The sequence below is a fragment of the Lichenostomus cassidix genome, chromosome 1, assembly GCF_008360975.1.
Source record: "Lichenostomus cassidix isolate B80296 chromosome 1, HeHo_3.0, whole genome shotgun sequence".
Lineage (NCBI taxonomy): Eukaryota > Metazoa > Chordata > Aves > Passeriformes > Meliphagidae > Lichenostomus > Lichenostomus cassidix.
Genome location: NC_139479.1, coordinates 22,502,676 through 22,526,813, shown reverse-complemented (window position 1 = coordinate 22,526,813; position 24,138 = coordinate 22,502,676). Strand labels below are relative to the sequence as shown.

At 37.6% G+C, this 24,138-nt stretch overlaps 1 protein-coding gene across 1 annotated transcript in view; it reads right to left on the bottom strand.

Annotated features, from left to right (window-relative positions):
• Positions 1 to 8,575, bottom strand: part of PRKX (protein kinase cAMP-dependent X-linked catalytic subunit) — a 56,176-nt gene extending 47,601 nt beyond the window's left edge. Inside the window, exon 1 of the mRNA XM_085052729.1 lies at positions 8,113 to 8,575. Within this exon, the coding sequence (XP_084908855.1) occupies positions 8,113 to 8,302 (190 nt within the window). The 5' untranslated portion in view covers positions 8,303 to 8,575. The remainder of the gene's footprint in view (positions 1 to 8,112) is intronic.
• Positions 8,576 to 24,138: the final 15,563 nt, after the last annotated feature.

The window sequence follows — 24,138 nt, the reverse complement described above, 5'->3', positions numbered from 1 at the left end:
CCAGCCTCATTTTTATATGTGCCATCCATATAGCTATTACAGTGCATCCTCATTAGCAGACCAGTAAAGTAAAAATCTTACACCCAGCTTAGCCTGTTTTTGGAAGAGTCTGTAGAGGGATCGTTCTCTTAACATCTACCTAAATAGTTTCAGAGCATTTAATTTACTGACTGGAGCGATACCTGAGAGGCACAAAACCCAGTACTAACAAGACATTTTGTTTCCATCCAGAGAGCACCCTGTACCTTCAACAATAATGGCAGAGTCATTACTATTAATATTTCAAATTGCTCTGAGTTGCCATATTCCCCAGCACAAACAACACTTAAGCAAACACCAAGAACACTTGTAAGAAGCTACATTTTAGCAAAGAACTATTCAAAAACTCATAAAAAATACCGCATAATGGACACCTTAAACAGTCATTTTACATGATTTTGGTAACCAGCCATTACCTCCTTGGTAAGAATCATACAAGCACAAACAAACAAACAAGAAAACCAACCAAATAAAAAACAAAATAAAACAAAAAACTCAAACAAACAAAAAAAAATCCCAAACCTTGGCACGTTCACCTGATTTCCTTTCGTATTAAACAACGTCAGAGGTACTATAATCTCATTTTCCAGACAAAATGATGTACCTCATTGTTAGCTTTAGTGCTTTAAAAATATGGCTTAGACAATACCAAGTGTACACACAAAAAACCCCACGTGTTTAAGTCACAGGTTACAACTGCTAATAATTGTTTATACTATAAGCTCTTCTGTTTTGAGTTCCCTTTCTACAGTGGTCCTATAAATACAAAATAAAAATAATTACATTCAAACATATAAACTGCATATTAGAATAAAATTAACAAGTAACAGGTACCTGATCTTTCATGAAAAATTAAATCAGAACCATTCCTTTAAGGAAGTAAAAAATATCCAAGTTTAAAAGTTTAAAAAAACACCACTCTGCATGCTGTATGTATTGTATGAATAGTCTGTAGAAACAAAGATCTGGTAAGTGTGATTGACATTAAGAAGCCTATATGTGCTGACAGTAAATGAGCAGAAGAACTACATTTCCCACTCTTCCTCCATCAAACTGCAGAATAGTAAAACTTAGGGTTTACATGCTTGTATAAATTTACATATATATGCATACTTACATATAAAATGTATAATCCAATAGAGTAACCTGTAGGTGATATTCAAACTGAATATCCAGAAAAGAAACAAAAATAAAGATTTCACATAAAAATTAGTCTCTTTTAGACTTGATAGCTTGTTGGCATAAGGGCTATGAAATACGCTCCCTAACAAATAGTCACAAGACTGGAAAATCAGATACTCTGGGAATGGTTCCACTGACCAGATTAACCCAACAGACAAGTCTAACATTCCATCACCATCCACAGCATACAGAAATAGGTTATACCACACAGCTTAGTGACACGAAACGGATGCTTCCTTCATTAAATTTAATGTGCTTCAGTTATCAATAAGTAAATAGCACACACACGGAATTAGTCTGATTTGAAACGTATCAAATCAGATAAGCAGACCAATTGGCTCCCAAGAGAAAAATGACAACACATTTACACAAAAGTTACTGTCAATCAATTAACAGACCAGATAGCAACTGCTCCAAGATGGGATGGGAATGAAGAAACTGGCCAGAAGAAAAAGGGCAGCCAAGTGAAAAGTTTTCACAACCAAATCCTACAGATCACCATCTTTCATCCACCTTCAGTATTAAAAGTAAGGACAAAAACTCCCCCATATTTTATATTAAAAACTGAGCCAGTGCTCTAATGTGAAGTGCAAACAATTCAGTTCACAAAGCGAACATTCTTAGCTAAGAATGTCCTATCATATACCTGTCCCTTTCCTATTTTTTAAAAAAAGAAACCAATACTTGTTAGTAATTTGGAATACAGTCTTCCTATGGGAAAACAGAAATAGCCTAATCTTGAGAATTGCTCTGTTCTAGCACCTAGATATCCCCAGGTGCACACGAACACTCAATACTCAGCAAAAGCACTTACCAATTTGAATGAAGCTCCTAAAAACCCTATAAAAAGTTGCATAGATGAAAGGATGCTTTCCCAAGTAAAAATAACATGTTAAACCTCCTCAGCAGTACAAGGTAATACTGAAAATGTTTTACACTGGTTAAGTGTCAACAGTAAGGGAATGATATTAAGCTAAATTAATTTGATTAAAAACAGCTTATGCCAAGACAAGACCACAGAAGTTAAACATAAGTTCCCATCTTTTACTATACTAAAACTCACTCTTCGTTACTGTATACACATCTATGTGTCTCACAATGAACAAAAGTGGTATATAAATTCCACATTTGTCTTTTTTTCCAATTACACTTCATATCACCCTTAAAAGTGGACCAAACCAGGACTGAACACACTTTAGCAAGGATTTGTTTCCCTAACTTTTCATTATATGAAAGCCAAAATATCAAGGCATTCATCTCTAAAAGGCCACTCTTCCCATCCACTACAAACAGTCCAGACAAGCAAATTCAGGAACCTAAACATACAAAAAAATGAGTCAAGCCCTAAGAGCCTACATGCTCTCACTCCCTAATACTTTAAAGTTCATGTTTCCTCCCTCTGAAGAAGAAAAAAGAAAAAAAAATAGTTCAAATCTGTATTTCTCCTCAGGTTTCCTATCTTCTTCAGTTTGGGCTCAGACACAACACTTAACAAAGGAACTTTTTCAAAGTATTTTCACTTGGTACATTAGTTTTATTTAAGCATAAACTTGACGAGGGAAAGGTATGGTGTTAGGAGCTTTTGATTTTGTGGTTGAGTTTTGCATACTTCTTATTTCTGAAATATTAGTACTAGTTGGGTTCCAGATTATTTGATTATTTGCATTGCAAAAGGCACTGTGGGGCATCTCTGGGCTATTTATAGGACTTCACAAATTATTTATCTTCAAGAAGTGTATTCAAGCATCAAGGCCTATTCTATAACACACTGTCCAATTCACAACATCAGGAAGAGAATACTGAATTTCTTTCTGCAATCAATTCAATATCAAGAAATAGGTGACAGGCAGACACTAACTATTTACCTCAAGACTGATTTAAACACAGAAGATAGAAAAGCAGAAATGTGAACTTTCAATTTTCACATGTTCAGACTTCTTCCATACACTCTCACTTTTCTGACCTCTCTGAAAGATAAAAGAGAATACTTATTTCAATCCATTTTTTTCCAGCCTAAAGAGAACAAGAAACTTATAGGAAAGTACCTGTTGCTGCCTAATCCACAACAAACATTATGGTATTGAAATCCACCTCAGAAGTGGATAACAGGAAAAGCAAGAGAAGAAAGCTGAGTCACACCTGGTCATTTTCTCTCTACAACACCAGCTATAATAATAATGATTTATTTTGGGACAAGTGTCATTTTGTGGGAGGGAAAAATGAAGTAAGAAATACAGAGAGTGAAAACAAACTCCAAGTCATTTAGCTTTATGACTAAAGCCTCAAAGATGTACAAACGTAATGGTGAATTCAGGTCACCATTACAGTCACAACATTCAGACCATGTTTTCCTTCAAAACTTGTGGTATTTAAGAACATTGCCAAGTAAAATCATGGATTATTATTTATCATTTCAGTATCAAGAAAAGGTGACAAAACAGGGAAAAAATGCTCATATATCCCTTAGAATATTTAAAATAGGTGAGAATCTTGGTAGTGAAACCAAAAATAACACTTTGTAAGAAACCGAACTAATTTAAACCTCTGAAAAAAGCCCGCAGTCTTCTTTTCATGTAAAGAACTTGACTATTCTCGGGCAAAATTTCTTACTTAGACAATACTCTTGGAAAATAGTACTGTAATACAGGATCCTTCCTCTGGCATTAGACTACAGTTGTGTACCTACTTTCCTGTAGATATGGTTAATACAATGCCATTTGAAATATATTTGGCTAGTATGTTTTGTGTAAGAACATGGAGAAATTAAACATTTGAAAATATGTAGTGCTTCATTTTCCCCATGAACCTTTTAAAATTTTCCCATGGTCATAAAAATGAAAATACTGGTATGCCCAATTTTTAATTCTGCATTTGTTTAGAGTTAAGCACTTCATGGGAGTAGCAGTTTAAAAGAATCTTTTTGCATAGAAATACTCTTACTAAAATATTTCAATCAATTGAATAGATTCACAAACCCAAATTTACATTTACAAACCTGCTATGGAATTCATAGCACTTTGAAAAATGGACAAGAAACAGCTCTTACAGGAGAGAGGGCAAGAAAAAAATTGTCATCTTTCTCCTCCTGGTGTTCTCTTTGTTATCCCTTTCCTATTATCATGCATTTCAATTGGGAATGTAACACTTCTCCCACCTTCACCTACCCAAAAGTGAAGAAGTACCTTCTGGTTTTCCTCAACTGTTTATTCTACACCTGAATTATTTTTTCATTATGGCATAATTAAAAATTTAGTATCTCCATCTCAGGATACATGTCAGGTGTCTGACTGCAGGCACTCTGGCTTCTGGAACAGGAAGGTTGCCAATATTAAATGCTCATCAGAACCAAGGATGATACAGAAACTATGCTCCTAGTGTTCACAGTCTCCCTCTTTCACTGACCAGACCTACAAGAAGTTTGAAATGGATTCAGATAAGCATGGGTGGGACATGAGCTTTCAATGAACATGGTAGTGATGGCATACAAATTTTTGTTTCAGTATAGCAAAGAACTAACTCAGTCTTGGCACAGTTGAGTATGTAAATTCACTGAAATTTGCAGAGTATTTTAGCCTGGCCTGAACAGCAGTTTCTAAGTCTGCTGAGCAAACGGTTGTATTTCGATGTCCTTTGAAAGGAAAATTAATTCAAAACAAGATGAGGACAACCAGGCACCTTCAACAGCTCCAGAGCAAGAGTGCTCAACTTTCACACAAGACTAGTTAAAAAAACCCATACACTTCAAAGGTTCAAAGCCACATCTTCAACTCCTCAGGAAGTACCCTTAAAGAAATATTTTCCATGTTTAACTTCTCTTAGTGCCAGAATCCATTATGCACCCCAGTCCTGCGCCCTCCGCAAAGCCCCAACTTCACTTGATCAACTAGGCACTTCCCTCCAAAGCAAACCTGTACTCCAGACTCTGCTCCAGTCGCCTTTAAACAAAGAGCCCACAAATGCCCAACCAAAGGCTGAGTCCTGGGATGTGTGGGGAAGATAAATGTCCTCTGAATCATTATGCTAAACTGTACTTCCCTTTTGCTCTTCCCACCTTCACACTGAGTTCTTTGCTAAACCAGGCACGGGGTCCCAACAGAAATCACAAACACACTGCATTATGCTGGTCAGGTTAACAGATTTTAATCCTCTGACACTATGAAGGATTCTTAAAACAGTAGGTACTATATTCAAAGCAGGTTGAATCAACTCAACTGAGTTCAGCTTTTTTTTTTTTTTTTACATGGATTTTATTTCATCCTCCAAGAGAAGTTGCATAAAGTCAAGGATGGCTACAATCTCACAGACACCAACATACTTTTGTTACCTTAAATATTACTCATAAACAGCTTCAAGAGCATGGAACTCAACTGCCTATTTTGACACTTTCTCAAGCTGATAGTTTTCAAGGCTGTAACTATTTCTAAGCTTGGGTATATCTACAAGAAACAGTGATTCTAGTAAAGGAGATACCAGAACTTCCTGTTGTGTAATTTTTGGGCATTCCCCCTCCCATCCTCAAACATCTCCAATTATCTCAGATAGCACACACAGCTTTCAAGAACATCAGCAGAAAGAAAATGGTTATCCTTATCAGAGCAGTCAAACTGCAGATGACTCTAAATTGTTGCAGTGAAACTGATGACATTAATTCCATCTTAATACTGACTTAAACTACTGCTAAAATATAAACCCACAGTGTACTTAACTAACTGAACTAAGAAAAGTTTAAGCAAAGCAAAAAAGTTCTTCTAGCAAAACTACACATTTACTCTATTACCGTGCTGTATTTTGCACTAATTTAACTTGCAGCCTATTTAAATTATGATTCCAATGCAGCATGTTAATAGGTGCACACATGTGGAGCAGCCCAACCTCACGCAGACTTACTCACTCAGATCCCAGATGCACTAGAAGCATTACTAGGGCACTGCATCTTTTATAAACTCAGCCACTCAGAGCAGGTATTCACTTGTTCAGTTTCAGTATCACTTTGAGGCTGCAGTATTTGCTTCCTGGTCAGGAGCAAGACCCCGTCCTTCTCACAGACTTCTGCTGAAGCACATAGGCATGTCATAAATTCATTTTTCAACCAACTTACAATAAGCCAGCTCAGTTTCTTTGACAAGGAAAGACCTTATGTATTTATGTGTGCATAGTTTAATGCTTTTCCAGTTTTGCATTTTATCTTTCTTCTCCCTATAAAACAACCAAAGACACAGTTCAAAAGAGATGCAAAGAATGGTCATCTTTTCAGACAGAGCTATTTGAGAAAAAAAAGAGAAAAAAATCAAGCTGGGCGAGACAGAGAATGAAGACAAGAGTAAGTATTCTTTCAATGCCTTGACACACAGCTATCTGTTCCTTTCACCTTATATTTCCTTCTTTGTATCTTCATAATAGGCGGCTCACTTTTTTTAAGTCTCTCTTTAAATCTTGTGGAATCACAATTTTCCCTTTCTTTAACCTCTAAAGAGCATCTTAAAGAACACGCTAAAAAAATATACTTTTTAAAGTTGACACCAGGAGTATTTCCACATTTCTTCACTGGCCTCAGGAATATTTCCATGACAACTATGTCTTCTTTAAAAATTACTATTTTTCTGCTATGTTTCATTTGAAGTCTTGATCCTCAGTGATGACTATTTGTATCCACATGGTCACAATGTAAGGAAGAAGATCAACTACTTCTGGAGGGAAAAATCATCAAAAACCTTTCAAGTCTCTTAATAATTTCAAATAATTTATCAGTAAAATGCCCACATTTCATTTGGGAACATTACCTCAAAACCCAACGCACTTTAAGAGAAGATAATATGTTCTTCACTGATAACAACACTCTTGGGCCCTTCCAACTGCATGTTTAAAGCCATCAACTTCACTAAGAAAGGGTTTATGTCACACCTTTTTGGCCGAAGAGATCTTAGGGGAAATTAAGATCTACATCCTAATATTTACCAGAATAAATCTATCCAAAATAATTTCACAGTCCTATGATGGAAAAGTGAATAAAACTTCCATGTAGTTGAACATATAAGCTTTCAAACCAGGTGCGAAAACATATGTATCTATAAGTAGGCATGTTCAAACTCAATGCACAGATACAGTGGACATGAACAGAATGAAAATCATCACTGATGTCTGAAATTACTTTTTGTTAAGCACATGCATTTACTCTGCAATGCCGCTGACTACAGGCAGTTTAGTTAAGTGTGGTACTTGTGAGATGAGACCTTACCTTCTACCAAAATTCTATACACGCAAAGCATCTTTGCATCAATATTCAGGGCAACAGCATGCTGGGTGTTTGACACACGTTCAGCTGTATTCGGCTAACCTGTCTGATCTCTTCCCTGGCCCGACAACTAATTTAAATGATGAATTTTTTATCAGGACGCAGGTAAATGAAGTTAAACCAGATAAACCAGGTTTTACACCAAAAGGTCTTTCAGCTTCAGCAGTGGCAGTACCCATCTCACAGACAAGCCAAACCCGGGTCCGGGTACAGACTGGTCTGCTGCAGATCCCGCAGCCGGAGCTGGTGACACCGGCAGCACCGCGGACAGACAATGCCAGCAGCCTCCCGCAGCCCCGCAGCGCGGCTCCCGAACTGTGCGGGGGCTGCGGCGCGTCCTCCTCAGCCTCCCACAGCCACCGCAGGCACCCCAGCTGCCCTCTCACCGGGCAGCGGTGGCGCGGCGGGAGAGACGGCAGCGGAGCGGGGAGGGGGGAGCGCAGCGGGGAGGACGGTGGTGGGGGGGCGGAGAAAAAAAACCACAAAAAAGAGGGCGCTGGGGAAGGGGACAGGCGACTGTTGGGACACCTCCTCCCGCCGGGCACGGTCGCAGGCAAGCACCTCGGCAGCTCCTTTGTTCCCCTCCTTCCCGCACTCACCCACGGTGGCCAGGGTCTCCAGGTCCTCCAGCTTGTAGGCAGCGGGCTCGAGCGCGGCGGGCGAGCCGTGACCGGCGGGGCTGGGGGCAGGCACGGCGGGCTGAGCCGCGGCCACTCCCGCCGCCGCTGCCGCCGCGTCGCCGCCGCTCTTCGCCCCCATTTTGGCCTTGGCAGCGCTGAAGGCGTCCATGGGGCCGAGCGGGCGCCCGCGGCCGCTCAGCGCATGGAGAAAGGCGAGAGGAAGGGGGAGGAGAGGGAGCGGCGGGGACGCAAAGTTTCAGTCTTCAGCAGGCGGGGTGGCTGCTCCCCAGGGCTGGAGCGCGCTGCCGCCTCTCAGGGGGCGCGCAGCCCTTCAGCATCGCGGCCACAGCCGCCGCGCCGCCCGCCGGTGCCCGCAGCAGGCAACGTCCGCCGCGCAGACAATGGCGAGGGTGCGCCCAGCCGCGCTACACGCGGGGCGGAGGGCGGGGTTTGCCGCTGCTGCTGCGGCACCGTCCCGCTGAGGGCTGGCGGGGCGGGGAGGGGCCGGGGGAAGCGCGGCCCCCGCCCCCTGCCGCGGGCACGGCAGGGACCGTGTGGCGGCCCTGGTGCCCTCTGCTCGTCCTTCCTCGGGCGGCACGGCGGGGCTGCGGGGACGGGGGTGGAGGGGAGCGCCGGCGGCTGCCGCTCCTGCCGCGCGCTGCCTCAGTGCTGCAGGGGCGCCTGGGACGGTGCCGTGCGCCGCCCGCAGAAAGTTAAAAATGAGCGGTGCGGCCCCTCGGCGGCACGGGAACAGCCCTGGGATAGCCGGTCGTACCCACGCGTGGGAGCGCGTGTTCAGTAGCTCCCCACGCACGTCTCAAAGGGTTTGCCACGCCTTATTTTGCTCCCTGCTTCCAAGCAGGTGTGGATTCCGCGCCGGCCACAGCCCGTCCGCGTCCCCTGATCCAGCCTGCAGGGTGTTCGGGTGGCTGGGGATGCCGGGCTGTGCTCGGCCGAGCCTGGGAGGCACCCACCTCATGAAGCAGCAGCAGTGGGGTACCGAATATAGCTCCTTCCAGAGCAGCCAAGAAGCTATTGACGCTTTTGCTGGAAGACAGGGCAAATTGGTGTGTGAACCGAGTCACTGTAAAGCATACGCGTCAAAATTGGGAAGGAAATCCTAATTTCCTCCATGCCTTTTTCTGGCCCAGTTTTATCCTGTTCATAGCTCCTACCCTATGCTCCAGCGAGCAGGATATCTGCAGAGCTGATGTGAAAATCAAGTTCACAATCAAGGGTGGCGTTTGGCATCTCCTTTTTATTAAATGGGACATCATGAGGATATAAGGCCTATTAGTTTCTGTTTGGAGTAAGCTCAATAATAATGAGAAACAATTGTGTGTGTACAAAAATTAGTATAAATATATAAATTATGTGTAAGAATTACAAATTTATGTACCTTTATCCTGAATTTTAAGACATCTTTAGAGTGTAGTCTTAATACTCAGAGGATATAACATGCATTTTTATCTTTTAGCTTGTTGACAGGAAGGGTTATGACTAATTCAGAAAATCATTAGGTCATCTCTGCTTCCTGTCAGCCTGTGAAAAGTCACCAGTCAAGGAGGATGACATCACTTCTGCCCCAAAATTTCAAATTCCATTTGTGAACTCTTTGGAATGCAAGTTTTGGACTTCTATTTTTCTTTGTTACTTTACTTAATTTCTTTTTTGCTTCTTTACTGTGAAGTTGACCTAGCACTAGAACAAATTTCCCAGGGAGGTTGTGGAGTCTCCCTCACTGGAGATACTCAAAAACCATCTGGATGCCGTTCTGTGCAATGTGCTCTGAGATGACCCTGCTTGAGCAGGGAGGTTGAACCAGATGACCTACGGTGGTTCTTTCCAACCTTACCAATTCTGTGACTATGTTTTGTACATTGTATACCAGATTTACCATGATTCAGGCCTTCAATGAAGTATTTTAAAGATTCCTTAAATTGCAAATTTAATATTCTGGCAGGCCGTAAATTTAATTCCTGTTTGGTCGAAAGACAGGCAAGCCAACAAAGCTTTCTTAACACTAACTGAAAATTTTAAGATAGCAGTTTGAAAAATAAACATTAAAACATTGAAGAAATCTCAGTGTGCATAAAAATATAACATTTTTTTAGCCAAATAATTGCAAATTAGAAAAAATATATAAGCTGATTGTGATAATTATGTTCAAGAGAGTACCTTAACTTTGGTCTACCTAAGAAAATTGATATTTTATCTTCCTAAAACCTTTTCCTTTAAAAACTAAGAAATTATTCACTGCTCAGATATTAAAAAGGACCTGAAGTAACTTACATAGGTATTGATTACTTTCAACTGATATTTCCATTTATGCTACAAATTTTATCTAATGTTTTAATTACTTGCATTCAGGACCTTAAAACTTTCTTTTAAAGAGCCTCCTACTGCCATGCTTCAACAGTTGGTGGCTTGTATGACAGCACAGATTCAAAAGAGTTGTGATTCAGCAAGCCTAATTCCTAAGCACAGGATTAGCTCCATTCGATGCAGTGTCTGTTCTTAAGATTAAAGTTTGTTTCCTTCCTTTGCATCCAAGGCATTTGCTAGTTGTAGTTGTAGCAATGTAATTGCAATGTTTATATTTAGAATGTCAACATATTATTAGTGTGCTTTGCCACCTCTGTATAACCCACTTAGAATTTATCTTGCAGATACTGATTATTATCCATAATACTTCAGGCAAAGAAAATGTCATTCTTTCTATGTACAATGAGGTTGAGAATCAAAACTCCTAACTTCATAAATTGCAAGTGGAAGTAGAGGTGGCCACTGGATTGCAATAGTGGATATGAAACATAGTTTCTTGCCCAATTTGGACACAATTCATAGGTAAGCCTGTAGCTGTGTACTCCTTTCTTCTTTCATTTCTGCCCTTATTTTAACTTGACATGTAAACTTTTGGCCATAGGTACTTTTTGAATAATCTTGGCCTTTCCCTTGCTCTCAATAATCCATAGTTCTCAGCTTTTAGGTGTCTACAGCCAGGTTCCTGTATCTTACAGCAATTTACCCTCTTATGTTTCCATTCCTTTACCTTACAGGTGCTTACACCAAGGGTTAGCTCTATTTTCATATTTCCTTAAAAGTACCAGGTGTTACAGATGATTCTTTCCAAAGACAGTAAATACCTTTCTAAAAGAGATTTTAAGAAAAAGGAAAAACAAACAAAGAAACAAACAAAAAAAAAAACCCAAAACACCCAAAGAACAGTAGTTTAAATAGTTTTCTGAAGTCATGATTTTAGTGAGAGCTTATTCTTCCATTTCAGCTGCAAAAATATTCAGTGTACTAATACTAATACTAATACTAATACTAATACTAATACTAATACTAATACTAATACTAATACAGTCCTTTTTAAGCTCAGAATTTTCAGGGGCCAAAAGGGTTCCAGGTGTCAATTGGGTTATTCCCTGCTGCCTTTCATGCATGTACGGTTGCCCAGCACATACAACCACACTGGTAGTTAAATGTTTCTTTAGGTCCCACATTACTAACTTTCATCCCATTTGTTCCTTTTTGTTTGTTTTTAAGTTTTTTATTTTCCCCCAGGAAACCTTTAGTTAACAATGTTAAACTAATGGAAAGGATAAAAAATTTTCTACCTATCAATGAGTTGATATAACAGGTCATTTTTCTGTCATTTTGAGGGGATATTGTGGTACACATTCCATGCAAATGGAATATGATTTAAGCAACAAACTCTCTGGGAAAGGATTCAGTAATTTAAATGTCTCCATGACTGCAGACAAAAGAGTCTTTCCTGTAGTCTGAGCAGGTTTGCTTTTGTCTACCTGAAAGCCTGCTTCTTTCTTCCCGGCGAATATATAATTTTCCTTACAAATCTTGTTAAAGCATATCTTTAGCATCACCATCATAGTAAAACTGCTACAACAAATTTGCTGGAGAACCTGTTCAAACCTGTGGGGAGGAAATGGAGAAGTCCTTCAGTGGTGGTTATTGCTAATAAATAGCTCCGTATCATCTCCTTTAGTCACATTACATACAGTGCCTAAAAGCGTGGGACTGCTCTGAGGAGGAAGAATAACTAGTAAAGATAATTAGTACTGGTATGTGTTTTTCATTTGTTTTGTTTTGCTAAAGAAGTTCATGATCAGGCAAGTCCTATGATGTAAACCAGCACCCTTTCGTGCAAAAAAACCTGGCCTGTGACAAAGGAAGGGGGAAATTTTTCCACCCAGCTGAAGCAGTTCCTTCATAGAATGGAAATAAGCCCATCTGTATAATGAGCAGTCACACATCATGCGAACGTATCTACACATTCATAAAGCAACTGTCACACTTTTATTTGAATATGATTATGTTTAACATTTTTTTAAAAGCATTTAAATTATGATGAGTGTAGTGGCTGTATCCAAATGAGAGTTTAAATACAAAGAATTAACATAGTTGCCAACATCCAAAACCGTGTTTCTTAGGTCTTGCTGCATTGATTCCTTGGAAATGCATTGGTGTAGCCTGTTCCAACATAGAAATGCTGGTACTAGGGTGTCTAGACTTCTGCCCAGTCTGAGCAAGTTTGTGCTTAGCTTCTGCCAAAACTAGATTGAGATCTGGAAACAAGATGTTGCTTTGCCTATGTTTGCTGAGGAACTTGTTCTGTTAAGCATTCTGAAAGAATATCTCCTGTGCATGCAAAACTGCCCCCTTCACAAAAGTAAGTTGTGGCTAATTTTTTTTTTTTTTTTTAAAAATAGGAATGCTGTGTTTGCTGATAGGAGACCCTGAAACACCAGCGTGCTGGACAAGGTGTTTGAAGTCAGGTGGTGATATTTGCTTCAGTTCAAAGACAGAATAAAGTAGCAATGCACTGGGACATCTTTTTGTTCATTCTTTTCCTCAAACAAATAGTTATGTACATTGACACTGGCATAACTCATTTTGAATACTCAGGATTGCATGCTGGTTACAGCAGTGACCCAGTAAATGCGGTATCCAGAATTTTTGAACGTTACTGTAACTTAATGAAAAAACTCTCATTCTAACCTCCCTTCTTTAAGTTACTGAATGCAATTGTAGGACCTATTCTCCCATACTGTGCATTCCTACTTCACAAACACTCCATATTTACTGTGCCAGTAAAAGGACATGTTTACTATATTGCTCTATGGAATTCTGAAAAAATTGTATAGATTAAATATAATTCAATTCACATTTATTTATACAATTTAGGGTATGTAACTATAGAGTATTTTTACAAATTTTAAAATTTCTGCAAAAAATTTGTGTAAAATAATAAATTCCACAAATTATTAAATTGGTTTGAGCTTTATGTTTGTTTTTTTTTTTTTTGTGTAGCAAGACATGCATTATGTGAACTTTATAGCATTCAGGGTACTCAAACAGAACAATGAAGCCTATCTGTTGCTACTATCTTCAGGAAATTAAGCTATCTCAACAAGGAGTTCTCAGTTAGATAAATGTAAAATTTCTGTGACAAAACATTTTTCCCCTGTATTTAGAGTAGTTAAAAGACTTTTAAAGTGAAATTGCATGTGCCTTTTTTAAGACATGCACATGTAATGCATGAACAGAATAAATCTTTTAATTCAACATTTTTAAAATTTTATTTGGTTTCATATCTTCATATCCGAGACTAAGGACTTTGTGAAAAAAAGAAACATCTAAAGTCTTACTCTAGCTGGGGGCATCAAAGTGGGAAAGGTGCCAGGCCTGAGAGTCCATCATATCTTCATTGATTAAGTGCCAGGTTTTTCCCATGTCACAATTTATGTGGGCTTCAGGTGTGGTTCATTTTAACCTGATCCAAATCGAGGCTGCCACAATTCTGTTGTTCTCCTCCCTCTCTCACATCAGCACCCACGCCCTTGCATTTGCTTTTGACACTCAGGCAGCTTCCTGGTGAGCCAGTTCGGGAATTAGTTCCGAGATTCATTTTTTAAATAGGGTTTCTAGCCAAATCACTTCCCCAAACCCTTGCCTTGCACAAAGTTTAGGGCATTTACTGCCCTAATCTTACATCTGTGGGAAATTCTGAGCCAGTCTGCATTTTTATCAAGCTGGTTCAGCTTTATCAACCACTTTCTTTTGCTTATCCCTTTGCTGTTTCACCCACTGACCCTTCAAAAAAAAAAAACAGCCAGTACTTTGAATACTTCATAGATGTTCATGGCTACAGCTGAGTTTCCCATTAATAGTTTTTCAAGATACCTTCATTCATAAGTATTTTCTAACCTAAATGATTTTATGCTCTGCATGACTAAATCACTTCACAGTGGTCTCGAGATTGGCCATAAAACCAGAGGAAAGACATGAGCACCTCATTTAGATTGTCAGATGGTAGATAGTATTCTAGATTCCTTTCTTCGCCTAGCTCTATCAGAAAATAAGCAGTTAGATTTCACTCAGGTTGGGGCTTCAGATGAGACTGTCATTCTCTCTTACCTCTGTATCACTTGAAATCAGCTAGGCAAAATCTGACCGTAATTTACTCCAAGGTTAGGCAAATCTGTTCAAATCTTTGCAGTTTATCTTTAAAACAAAGATGACATCACAGGCCCCAAAGTTTTACAAATAATATAGAGAAATGTTCTATGAACATTTATATTCATGGCTAAATATAAGCAATTCTTGTTATTTTTTTCATTTCAGGCAAAATGCTTGCATGCATGATAGCTATGCTTGTATGCATGATAGCTGTATCTTTAAAATTGGAATGGAATTGTGAAAAAAGACATTAGCAGTTGAATACAGCAACATGAATTATGCATTTATTACTTGTAATGGTATCTTCTGCTGTGAAGTAATATATTCTGAATCTGCTCTTAATGTAATTAAAATACTATAAAGTCTGTAAATTCATTCTGTAATGTCACACTTTCCACTTTAACATTTCAAGCTGGCCTAATTTATACTTTTATCTTTTATAATAAATTAATATGATTGCAGAAACATGAGCTAAAGCAGATAGAAAAGCCTTCAAAATATTTCTACTGATACTCTTACAATCTGATTACTACTGAAGGTGAAGAAATAGATTTTAGATTTATTACAATTCATTTTTGTACTCTTACATATGGAATAAAATTATATATGATATTCAAACTCTTTTTCTGCTAAACAAATATGTTTTGCTGAACAATTACAAAGTGATATAACTGTGACTCATTCATCTATTTACAGCTCAGTTCATGAACTGTTCAGTTCATGAGAGTCATTGCAGACTCATTAAGCAAAGTATTTGAGCACCTACTTAATTTCTGTTAGTTTTAAGCAAGTGTCTAGATTCTGTTAAAGCCAATGGAATTAGTCACAAGGTGCAATGATGCAATAACTGCAGTTGAGTTTACATGCATGGTTAAAGTCATGCGTGCACTTATGTGCTTTATGAATGGGAGGATAAACCAAAAGCATTGCTTGAAAGTGTTCAAGCAATGAAACTGAGAAGGAATCATATTTCAAATATAAAATGAAAATAGAATAAAATGAAATTTCTTAGGCATCATGCTCATTTAACTATGAACTTTAGCAAAAAAAAAAAAGGCTTTGTGACATTTAGGAAGACTCAAGAGTCAATTTAATATATGATCATTATATATCTGGGCAAACCATAGGTTATGCCCAGGCATATATACTACATAGCTGTTCACAATAACTCCTGAAGAAGAAGGACAATTTATCATTCATTTAATGCTTTCACATTTTTTGCTACTTTATGGTGCATTTTATTTTTTTCATTGTATATTGCTTTGATGTAGTATAAAATCTGTGAAGTAGTCAACATAAATATTAAATGTTGTGAATGTTGGGCAATACAGAATGTTAATGTAGCTGAGTTCAGCAACATATGAGTAGTCCAATTGTTCATTGATCTTGCAAAACAACTAATTACATAACTTCTCTACTATACTTAGCAGCTGATCTTTGAGTCAGCTTCATGTGTGTTGGAAGGCAATGGATCTTTTCTTTAGACAGCTCAAGTAGATCACTCATTCATAGTTTTATTAAGGATGAAAACTTTTAGACAGCCAAAGTTTGGTACACAGTCATTCTTCTATTCAGATTTCAGACTGATATAATTTTACAAATTTTATGCGGATGAAATTAGGATTATTTAATTAAATGTAAAATCCAACAGTTCAAATTCAAGTTAACATAACAGCATTTCAGGGGATAGGTTACTGCATCAATTAAAACACTGTCAATGCAGTTCCCTGCAAGACTGAGGATAATGGGGAAGACAGTGGCTTGAGTCAGGGGAAATATTCATTTGGGAAGAGGAGTTGCTTTAAGTAATCTAAAAATAATTGCAAGCATTCTTTTCCAGTTTTGAGCTCAGTATATCTAGAAATCAGGTCTCATCATTAGCAAATTGACTTTATCAAAGTTTACACCCAGTGTTTTGGGAAGTTTCTCAATGTGTTTATCTATTTTTGCCATGATTATTTTTCATCATCCACTTATCTACTTCTCATAGTCACAGAGATATTTCTGTGATGACAGTGGCTTTGTATCAGGTGTAATCTACATACACTTGGGATTGGTTTGTTTGTTTGCTGCCATTAGTTAATAATGACGTACTTCAAATATTGAAAAAATGGTTGCTTAGATACTGATTCAAACCTATTGGAAATCAACAGGAATCTCACACTCACTGATGTCCGAGATTAGTAAATAATATATCAAAAATTATGTATTATTTTGTTATTTTTTAAAAGAACAAATAATTTTGGGGAGTCTGGGATTACAGGAAAAAGATCTTTGTTGTTTATTTCCAGTTTTATATTCCTTCTTTCTCTTTCCCTGTGTATGAAAGACACACGGATATATCCAATTTATTTTACTAAAATAATTCTACATATTTTTATTTAAAAAAAACACCAAAAACCCCTCTGTTTTTAACTTGGACTATGTTTAACTACTTGATAGGTCCTGTAACAGGGGGATAAGGTTTTGATCTTTTTTTGGTTACTCCTTTTTGTGACTGTTACTCTTCAGGTACTTGACTTCCTTAACCACTTTATCAGTGGTGCTTCTTTCATGTGATAAGAATCATGTTTATATGTTGTGGGTTTCTTCTCTGTTTCGTTTTTAGACACTCTTTCATCACGCAGCCAAGCAGTCTCATTGCATACAAGTTTCATATCTCCTGATGACACCTGTACAGTTGCAGAGGTTACAATTCAAAAATGAAACCTCTGCCAGATGGCTTCACCTTTCTCAAATTCTCCATTAAAAGTGATTCCCAAATTCATCACAAGAAAATATAATCTGTGAAAAAATATGTAAATAATAAGTAATAGCAGACATATAGGCCAAGGAGAAAGAGTGTTTTCTGTTGGAAAAGTGAGTGCCATGCAGGATGGGCAGGGTAGTGGGAGTCAGCACAGCACTTCCAGGGGGCGTGGTAAAGGAGTAGGTCTGCTGAGGATTTCTGAGCCCTGGGGAAAGCCTTTTGAAGGAGAGTGTTAGTTAGGGCTTCCTTTTTCAGCTTCCTTCTGAACTTCTAGTGGGGGGATGTCGCTGTTGAGCAGCTAGCAGAGTAATGAATGCATCGGTTCTCAATGGCAAGAAGGAATGACCTTTATTGTTTTGATTTCATCACATATATAGAGTTCTCAAAAGTCACCCAGATTGGTCAGTCAGAAGCCTTCCCCCAGGCCTGATTGGCCAGGCCTGCACTGTCCAAGTTCTGGGACACTGTTCCAAAAACATCCAAACTTTATCTTTATTTACAAAACACAAGAAAACTTCTCATGGGAAAAACTGTGCTAGCCACAGGGGGAACAGCAGATTTACATTTCACTGGGGACTGAGAAACCCAGTCTGTAGAAACCTCTGAAGAGAGAAATTGGTTTGGATCATACCAGGGCTCATACCTTGACTTTCCTGGCCAGCTCTGTCCTTTTCCAATCCCATATCCCCTATCTTCCAATAGAAGAAATGGGAAATAAATGCATATGTGGTAGTGCATGACTATATGAATCTGTTTCTAAAATTAATGGGAGAAACTTGAAGTTCTGTAGCAATGATTTAATTAGGTTCATCAGTTGTTTCTAGTATCTGCATTTGAACAGCTGGAACTTGGGGAATATTGAAAGGAAGAAAATTATTGTAATTCAGAAAGAAATGTGAGTAAAGGGATACAGGGATTTCACAAAGAAACACTGAAGACATAAAAGTGCTTCCCTAAAAATGCCAAGGTATAAGTTTTAGGGTACAGGTGACTGGGGGAATGCTGTTGAGGTATCTCTGAATGAGCATATGCTCTTTAGTCTGGAGAGTTGACCACCTCATTTTTCTATCACTGGTAATATTTGACTGCTCCAACCTATGCCCCCAGGGATTATTACATAGGAAGAGTAAGGAATTTAATGAAGGGGCATGCATGAGGTTTTCATAAGTTAGGAATTTAAAAGCGGAAAGTGTGAAAATCATATTTTGACCATGTTAGAGACAGTAGAGTAATGAGGCTAAATGGGAAGATGGAGACATCAAATGTTTCTGCAGGTTTATTCAGTACTCTTCTACTTTGTTTTGGATTGAAGAAAAGTTACATGACCACTGGTAGCTATTCCATTCATTATAAATACTCAAGATCTTTACTAGTGTAGTGTGCTGTTCTATTAAAATTGTTTCATTTTTTAGTATTTGATGGAGGGAAGAAAAAAAAGCCCAAAGATGACTTCCACATTTGAGAAGAAATATGAAAAGAAAATACTTGGTGATATAATTTCTGAGATTAAGTGAGAAGTGGTTTTCACTAGCTGATTTGAAAAGCACTGATAGCATTTATTTGGCAATGTAACAAATAGTGCATATCTTAATCTCATTACATTACAAATGATTTTTATTTTTTAAAATCAGTAGATATTTGCTGAACATAACATGACAACTTTGATACTTGTTCAAAGTTTTTTGAGAGAAAGGTTTCAACTTTAGATAGGATTTCAAAGGTTGACAGTTTAATCTCCCCAACCATACTCAGGGACTTTGAGAAGGAAAAATCTTTAATGAATATTAATGGAATCAGATGGCAGCTTTTCTTGGATAAGTCCATTTAAAATGTATTTCTCCATTTTGTCTTCTTTTATGAAATCAATTATATGTGTTTTCCCTTTAAGCTTGTATATGATTTGGAGTCACTAGGAGGAAATGTTAAAGCGCTTTGTTGACTAACAAAAAGTTAAGCACATACTTTATAGTAAGTGCTTTACTAAATTGAAACTCTTCTAATGTTTTCTCCAGTTCTGATGAGAGAAGAGTGAAAGAAGAAAAAAAAATTACCTTTGATCTCACTGAACCATTTAAAATAGAGGTATGGCTCTCTAGGAACTTATTGTACCAAATCAGGCCAATTCAGCAGAATGAGGCTTCAAACTGCATGTTCTTATTACATGTAACACTAATTTCACTGGGTGTGAAATTGTTTTTTGCTAGTCCAAAAAGCATGAAATAAGCGCTGAGCAAGAAATATCTCATAGAAAAAAAGTACCACACTGACAGTCTCTGACAGTAAGTAATGATTAAGGAGAAGGAAAAGGCATTCTCATGACACAGGATTGCTGCAAACTAAAACATTTCCTTGGTAGCACCCCAACTTATTCTTTTCCAAAGATGTAATAATTTTGATTTCACAAAGCAGTGAAATTGTCAAAAGTGAAACTGTTGATGCAAAGGAAATGTGATATTAGAAATGAACAATTTGTGGTTTTATACATTTGCTGAAAATATGAGTTAATTTCTTGCCAAATGAACCTTACTGTGCAGTGCAGATATAAAAGACTGGCAATTGATACATCATTGACACATGTAGATCTCTGTGCTAAGGCCTCCCAAATAAATAAAATATTTTCTGTTAGTTCACACATGTTAATATAATCTAAATCCTGTGTTCCCCTTTATTACAGATAAAATAGAAGTTGTCACTATAAGTGATTATGCATCAGGTATCTCAAAATAAAACAGCGATAAAAATATCCTGAAAAAATTATTTGCATGAGATGAAGGTCTGCCTCAATTCTGAGAAGTGTTTCTGCTGAAGCTGTGACAGTCAGTCAAGGCCATGAGAATACTTACTCTGTGGTGAAGTCTCATAAAGTCTAAGTAGGGAATTATTTTAAGATGGGGAAAACTAAATGACCTCTGGAGCCCTCAAGATCTCTTCCTGTATACCACAGAAAGATTTCTGCTAATTTCTGTTTGTCTTTATTTAGTGAAGCTTTATATCATTACAACAAATAAGTGTTAATATCATAGCTTTTGTGAGAATCTTATATGTGACTCCAAAAAGCCTCTAATTATAAACTCACAATTTTATTCTTCAGATTTTTGCTTTTTTAAAATGTAAACACGAGTATAAAGTAGCATGCCAATTATTTCATTCTAGTTCAGTATTCCTGTTTTTATCTAGGATTATGCTGGTGAAAATTACACAATTTTTAAGTAGTTCATTTACACAACCCAGGAACTTTAAAACTAGATTAGAATCCCAATTTATATTGCCATGTTTTAGATTGAAACAAAATGTTTCAAATTTAAACCAAACATTTATTAAGGGTCTAATATTTTTCTTCTGAAGACGTATTAATTACTTGAGTGTCTCTTTGAGTTATGCTTTCCATTTTTAAAAAGCATGTAATTATTATGTAAAATACCATGATGAAATGAAATTTCATAGAAATTAGAAAGAATTTTGAAATCTAATAGAAAACTGGTTTGTTCACTGAGTTTTGAAAACAGGCACTTTTATTCATTATAGAAAACAGTTTTCTGAAAAAGAAATAAATTTTTGTGAGTGCAAGAGAATTACCTGTTGGTTTTTTTTGCCTCTGTGAAGTTATCTCAGTTTCTCCCTGAAGAGCTTGAGTATTTTTGTGGCATAAAAAGAAGAAAAAATTAGCACTGCTAACTACACTAACATAGTACTGAAACCAGAGTTGAAGAGCCCAGTGCACTCAGTGAGGAACCAGTAGTCATCCACAAGTGAGTGGAAGTCAGAGAAGGCAAGGGTAAGTGTGGTGTGGACAAAGCTAAAAATTTGCCTTTGATATGCAAATTATAAGTGTACAAAATCAAGATGGAAATGCAGGTGCCTTGTCACCTCAGCCGCTGGGGTAAAATGAGATTCAGGCTAAGAAAAGCAGTCCTCAGCTAATTGTTTCTTTTTCGCTCAGCGCCTTCCACTTGTCCCCTCAGCTGTGCAGCCACCCAGTGAACAGTCCTGGCAAAGCCATCAGACTGAAAAGTGATGCCATAGAAAGGGAGAGCTTTTTCCAGCCTCACCAATTCCTTGGTTTTGATCCCCACACTGTTACGATAAGAGCTCTCCCAGAAAAGTGGAAGAGGTGATCAGCAAAAGAGGAGGTAGGTGAGCCACATGCTGCAGCTGAAGAAACCCATGTAAAATAATGACCTAACAGATCTATTTTTGTCAAATTATGTCTTGCCATAGACTTGCTACAGGGTATAGTGGACTCAGAACACTTGTATCCTAAATCTAAATGTAATCTAAAGGTGTTTTTAAGATCCATTTTTCTTAAAAACAGAACAGCTTACATTTGCTTGTCTACTTAGTTATGAAATTGGTTGTTGTACCTAGGAAATAATCTGTGGCTAGCACAGGTCTTTCCCATGAGAAATACTTTTGTGTTTTATAAATAAAGATAAGGTTTGGATGTTATTAAAAACAGTGTCCCAAGACTTGGACGGTGCAGACCTGGCCAATCAGGCCTAGGGGGAGGTTTTTGACTGACCAATCTGGGTGACTTTTGAAAACTCTATGTATATGATGAAATCAAAACAATAAAGCCCTTTTTTCCTTCTTGCCACTGAGAACTGACTTCCTTACTCTGCTAGCTGCTCAACAGTGACAATAATCTGGTTCATCAAAATTAATAAGAATAGTCAGAAAAGACACAAAGATAGTGAAACGTGTTTTTAGGGATTTCTAGCATTCTTAAGACTGCATTCACAGTTGAATTGTAAACTGTAGTCCTTGACAATGAGCTCCATGGTTTCATTCCAAGTGATTTCTTTTGTATTCGTATTTCTTTTCATTCCTATGATGCATTAACCACCTTTTATAACATAGACATGGTTGTATTTTTTTCTTCTTATTTTAGCCTTATTTTCAAAAGTGTTTGGGAAGAGCCTGTCTTCATGCGGTTGAAAAAGAAATCTGACATTTTAACGTCTGTTTATTTTGTTGTAGTCCTAATACTGGAGTATTTCATTAGAGCCAAATTTAACTCAAGATCTTGCCAATCTTGACTTCTGTTTATTATTCATAGTTCTTTACTAACTTCCTTTGAAACACATTGCCACAAATTTTGGACAGATACCCATATATATTTTTCAACAGTTATTATCAAGGTGCTATTATATTTTCTGTGGCTCTTTTGACATTTTTCAACCTTTTCCCATTATTTCACATCACTGGTTTTTCTATATTTAAAAATCTCTTTTCTTCTGCAATTGCATGTCATTATTTATAACAGTATAATATAATATAATATAATATAATATATGTGAAATCTATCATGGCTGTTGGTTTGAAGGCTGAACCCTGTACTACCATCTCAACTTAACTGTGTTAGGTTTTGTTCTTCCTCATGACACATTTAGCATTTATATTTCTCCATATTTCTCCCTATTTTTCATCTGTTTCATTTTTCTGGAATATAGACAGTTTGTTGTGGAGTTCTCATGGCTTTTTGTTTTTTAGTAGCCTACAAACTTACTTATCCTGCATTTTATCTATTTCTGAGTTCTGTAAACGGTACCAATTTCTGGCATATTTCATTCTTTCCCACTCACAACTGTCCTTCCTTCTGCTGTTTTAGATTTATTTCACCTTCTGTAGCAGCATTTGTATCTGGTTTTGTAATGCATATGTGTATTTAAAAAGTATTGGCATAATGATGATTCAATGTTTTACTTATTTTGCAGGAATATAAATATTTAACAGATTTTCTATGCCCTGGTCCTTTTATGTCCTCATCCATTTCACATGTATGTATTTTATCAACTGAACCCTTTTTTCAAAATGTGTTTGGCAAAAATTCTCTTTGTGTGATTAATGGGTTGATTAATTATTGCTATGATTGATGATAAATGAGCGTAAATACAGACAGCAGCTGTATCTTCCTAGCAAGGATAGAAAATAGGGAAAAATTTTGAATTTTTTTTCACTGTGAAGTATGAAATTGTTGCCCATTGTTGCACTTAATCAAGATTTTGGAAGCAGTGAAGGCATGCAAGTACCCAGCTTACAGGTCTTTTTAACTGTGGTGCAATGATGGATAGTGCAGCAATGCTACTCTGTGTTTTACCAGGCGAATTTAATAATTATTTAATTAAAATTATATTAATTAAAAATTCAGCTGAAGAGTAGAAATATGCTGACAGAGTATGCTATAAGCAATGTAAGTTATTATAAAGTCAGCTGCTTTAACTACATCTTGCTGCCCAAGGTATCCATTTCCCCCTCTGGCCTCACTGCTCTTCACAACACTGGAGTCAATCTCACTACTAAGCTTTGTCTAGCAAAAGACCCTGGAGAAAAGCCCTGCAGAGAAGGTGTAAAAAATTAAGTGAAAAAGCTGCAGGCTTCCTAGTCTTCTTTTCATGTTGAGAACAGCCCTGTTTTTTGATCCTTGCACCACTAGCTTTAGAAAACTGGCTACTCAATAACTATTTCTTCTTTTCTGTGGGATTCCTCTGACTATGACATTTTTGTACCAACTTAAGTAGGGTGGACGATGCCAGAGGGGCAACCAAGCCAGTTTTCTGCACTGCATGGGGGAAGAAATGCACATGCAAGATCTCCTCCCAAGTTAACTCTCAAAAGAAATCAGACAGTTCTAGAGTTTCAAAAACAATTCTTGCCTGGGGTAATGGAGGATTCTCAGATCAAATGATGAATTTTCTGATTCTATAAGTGCTCTTCACACTTTGTGAGAGCTGCTAATTGACAAGCAGAAATCAGGACTTTCTGACACATCT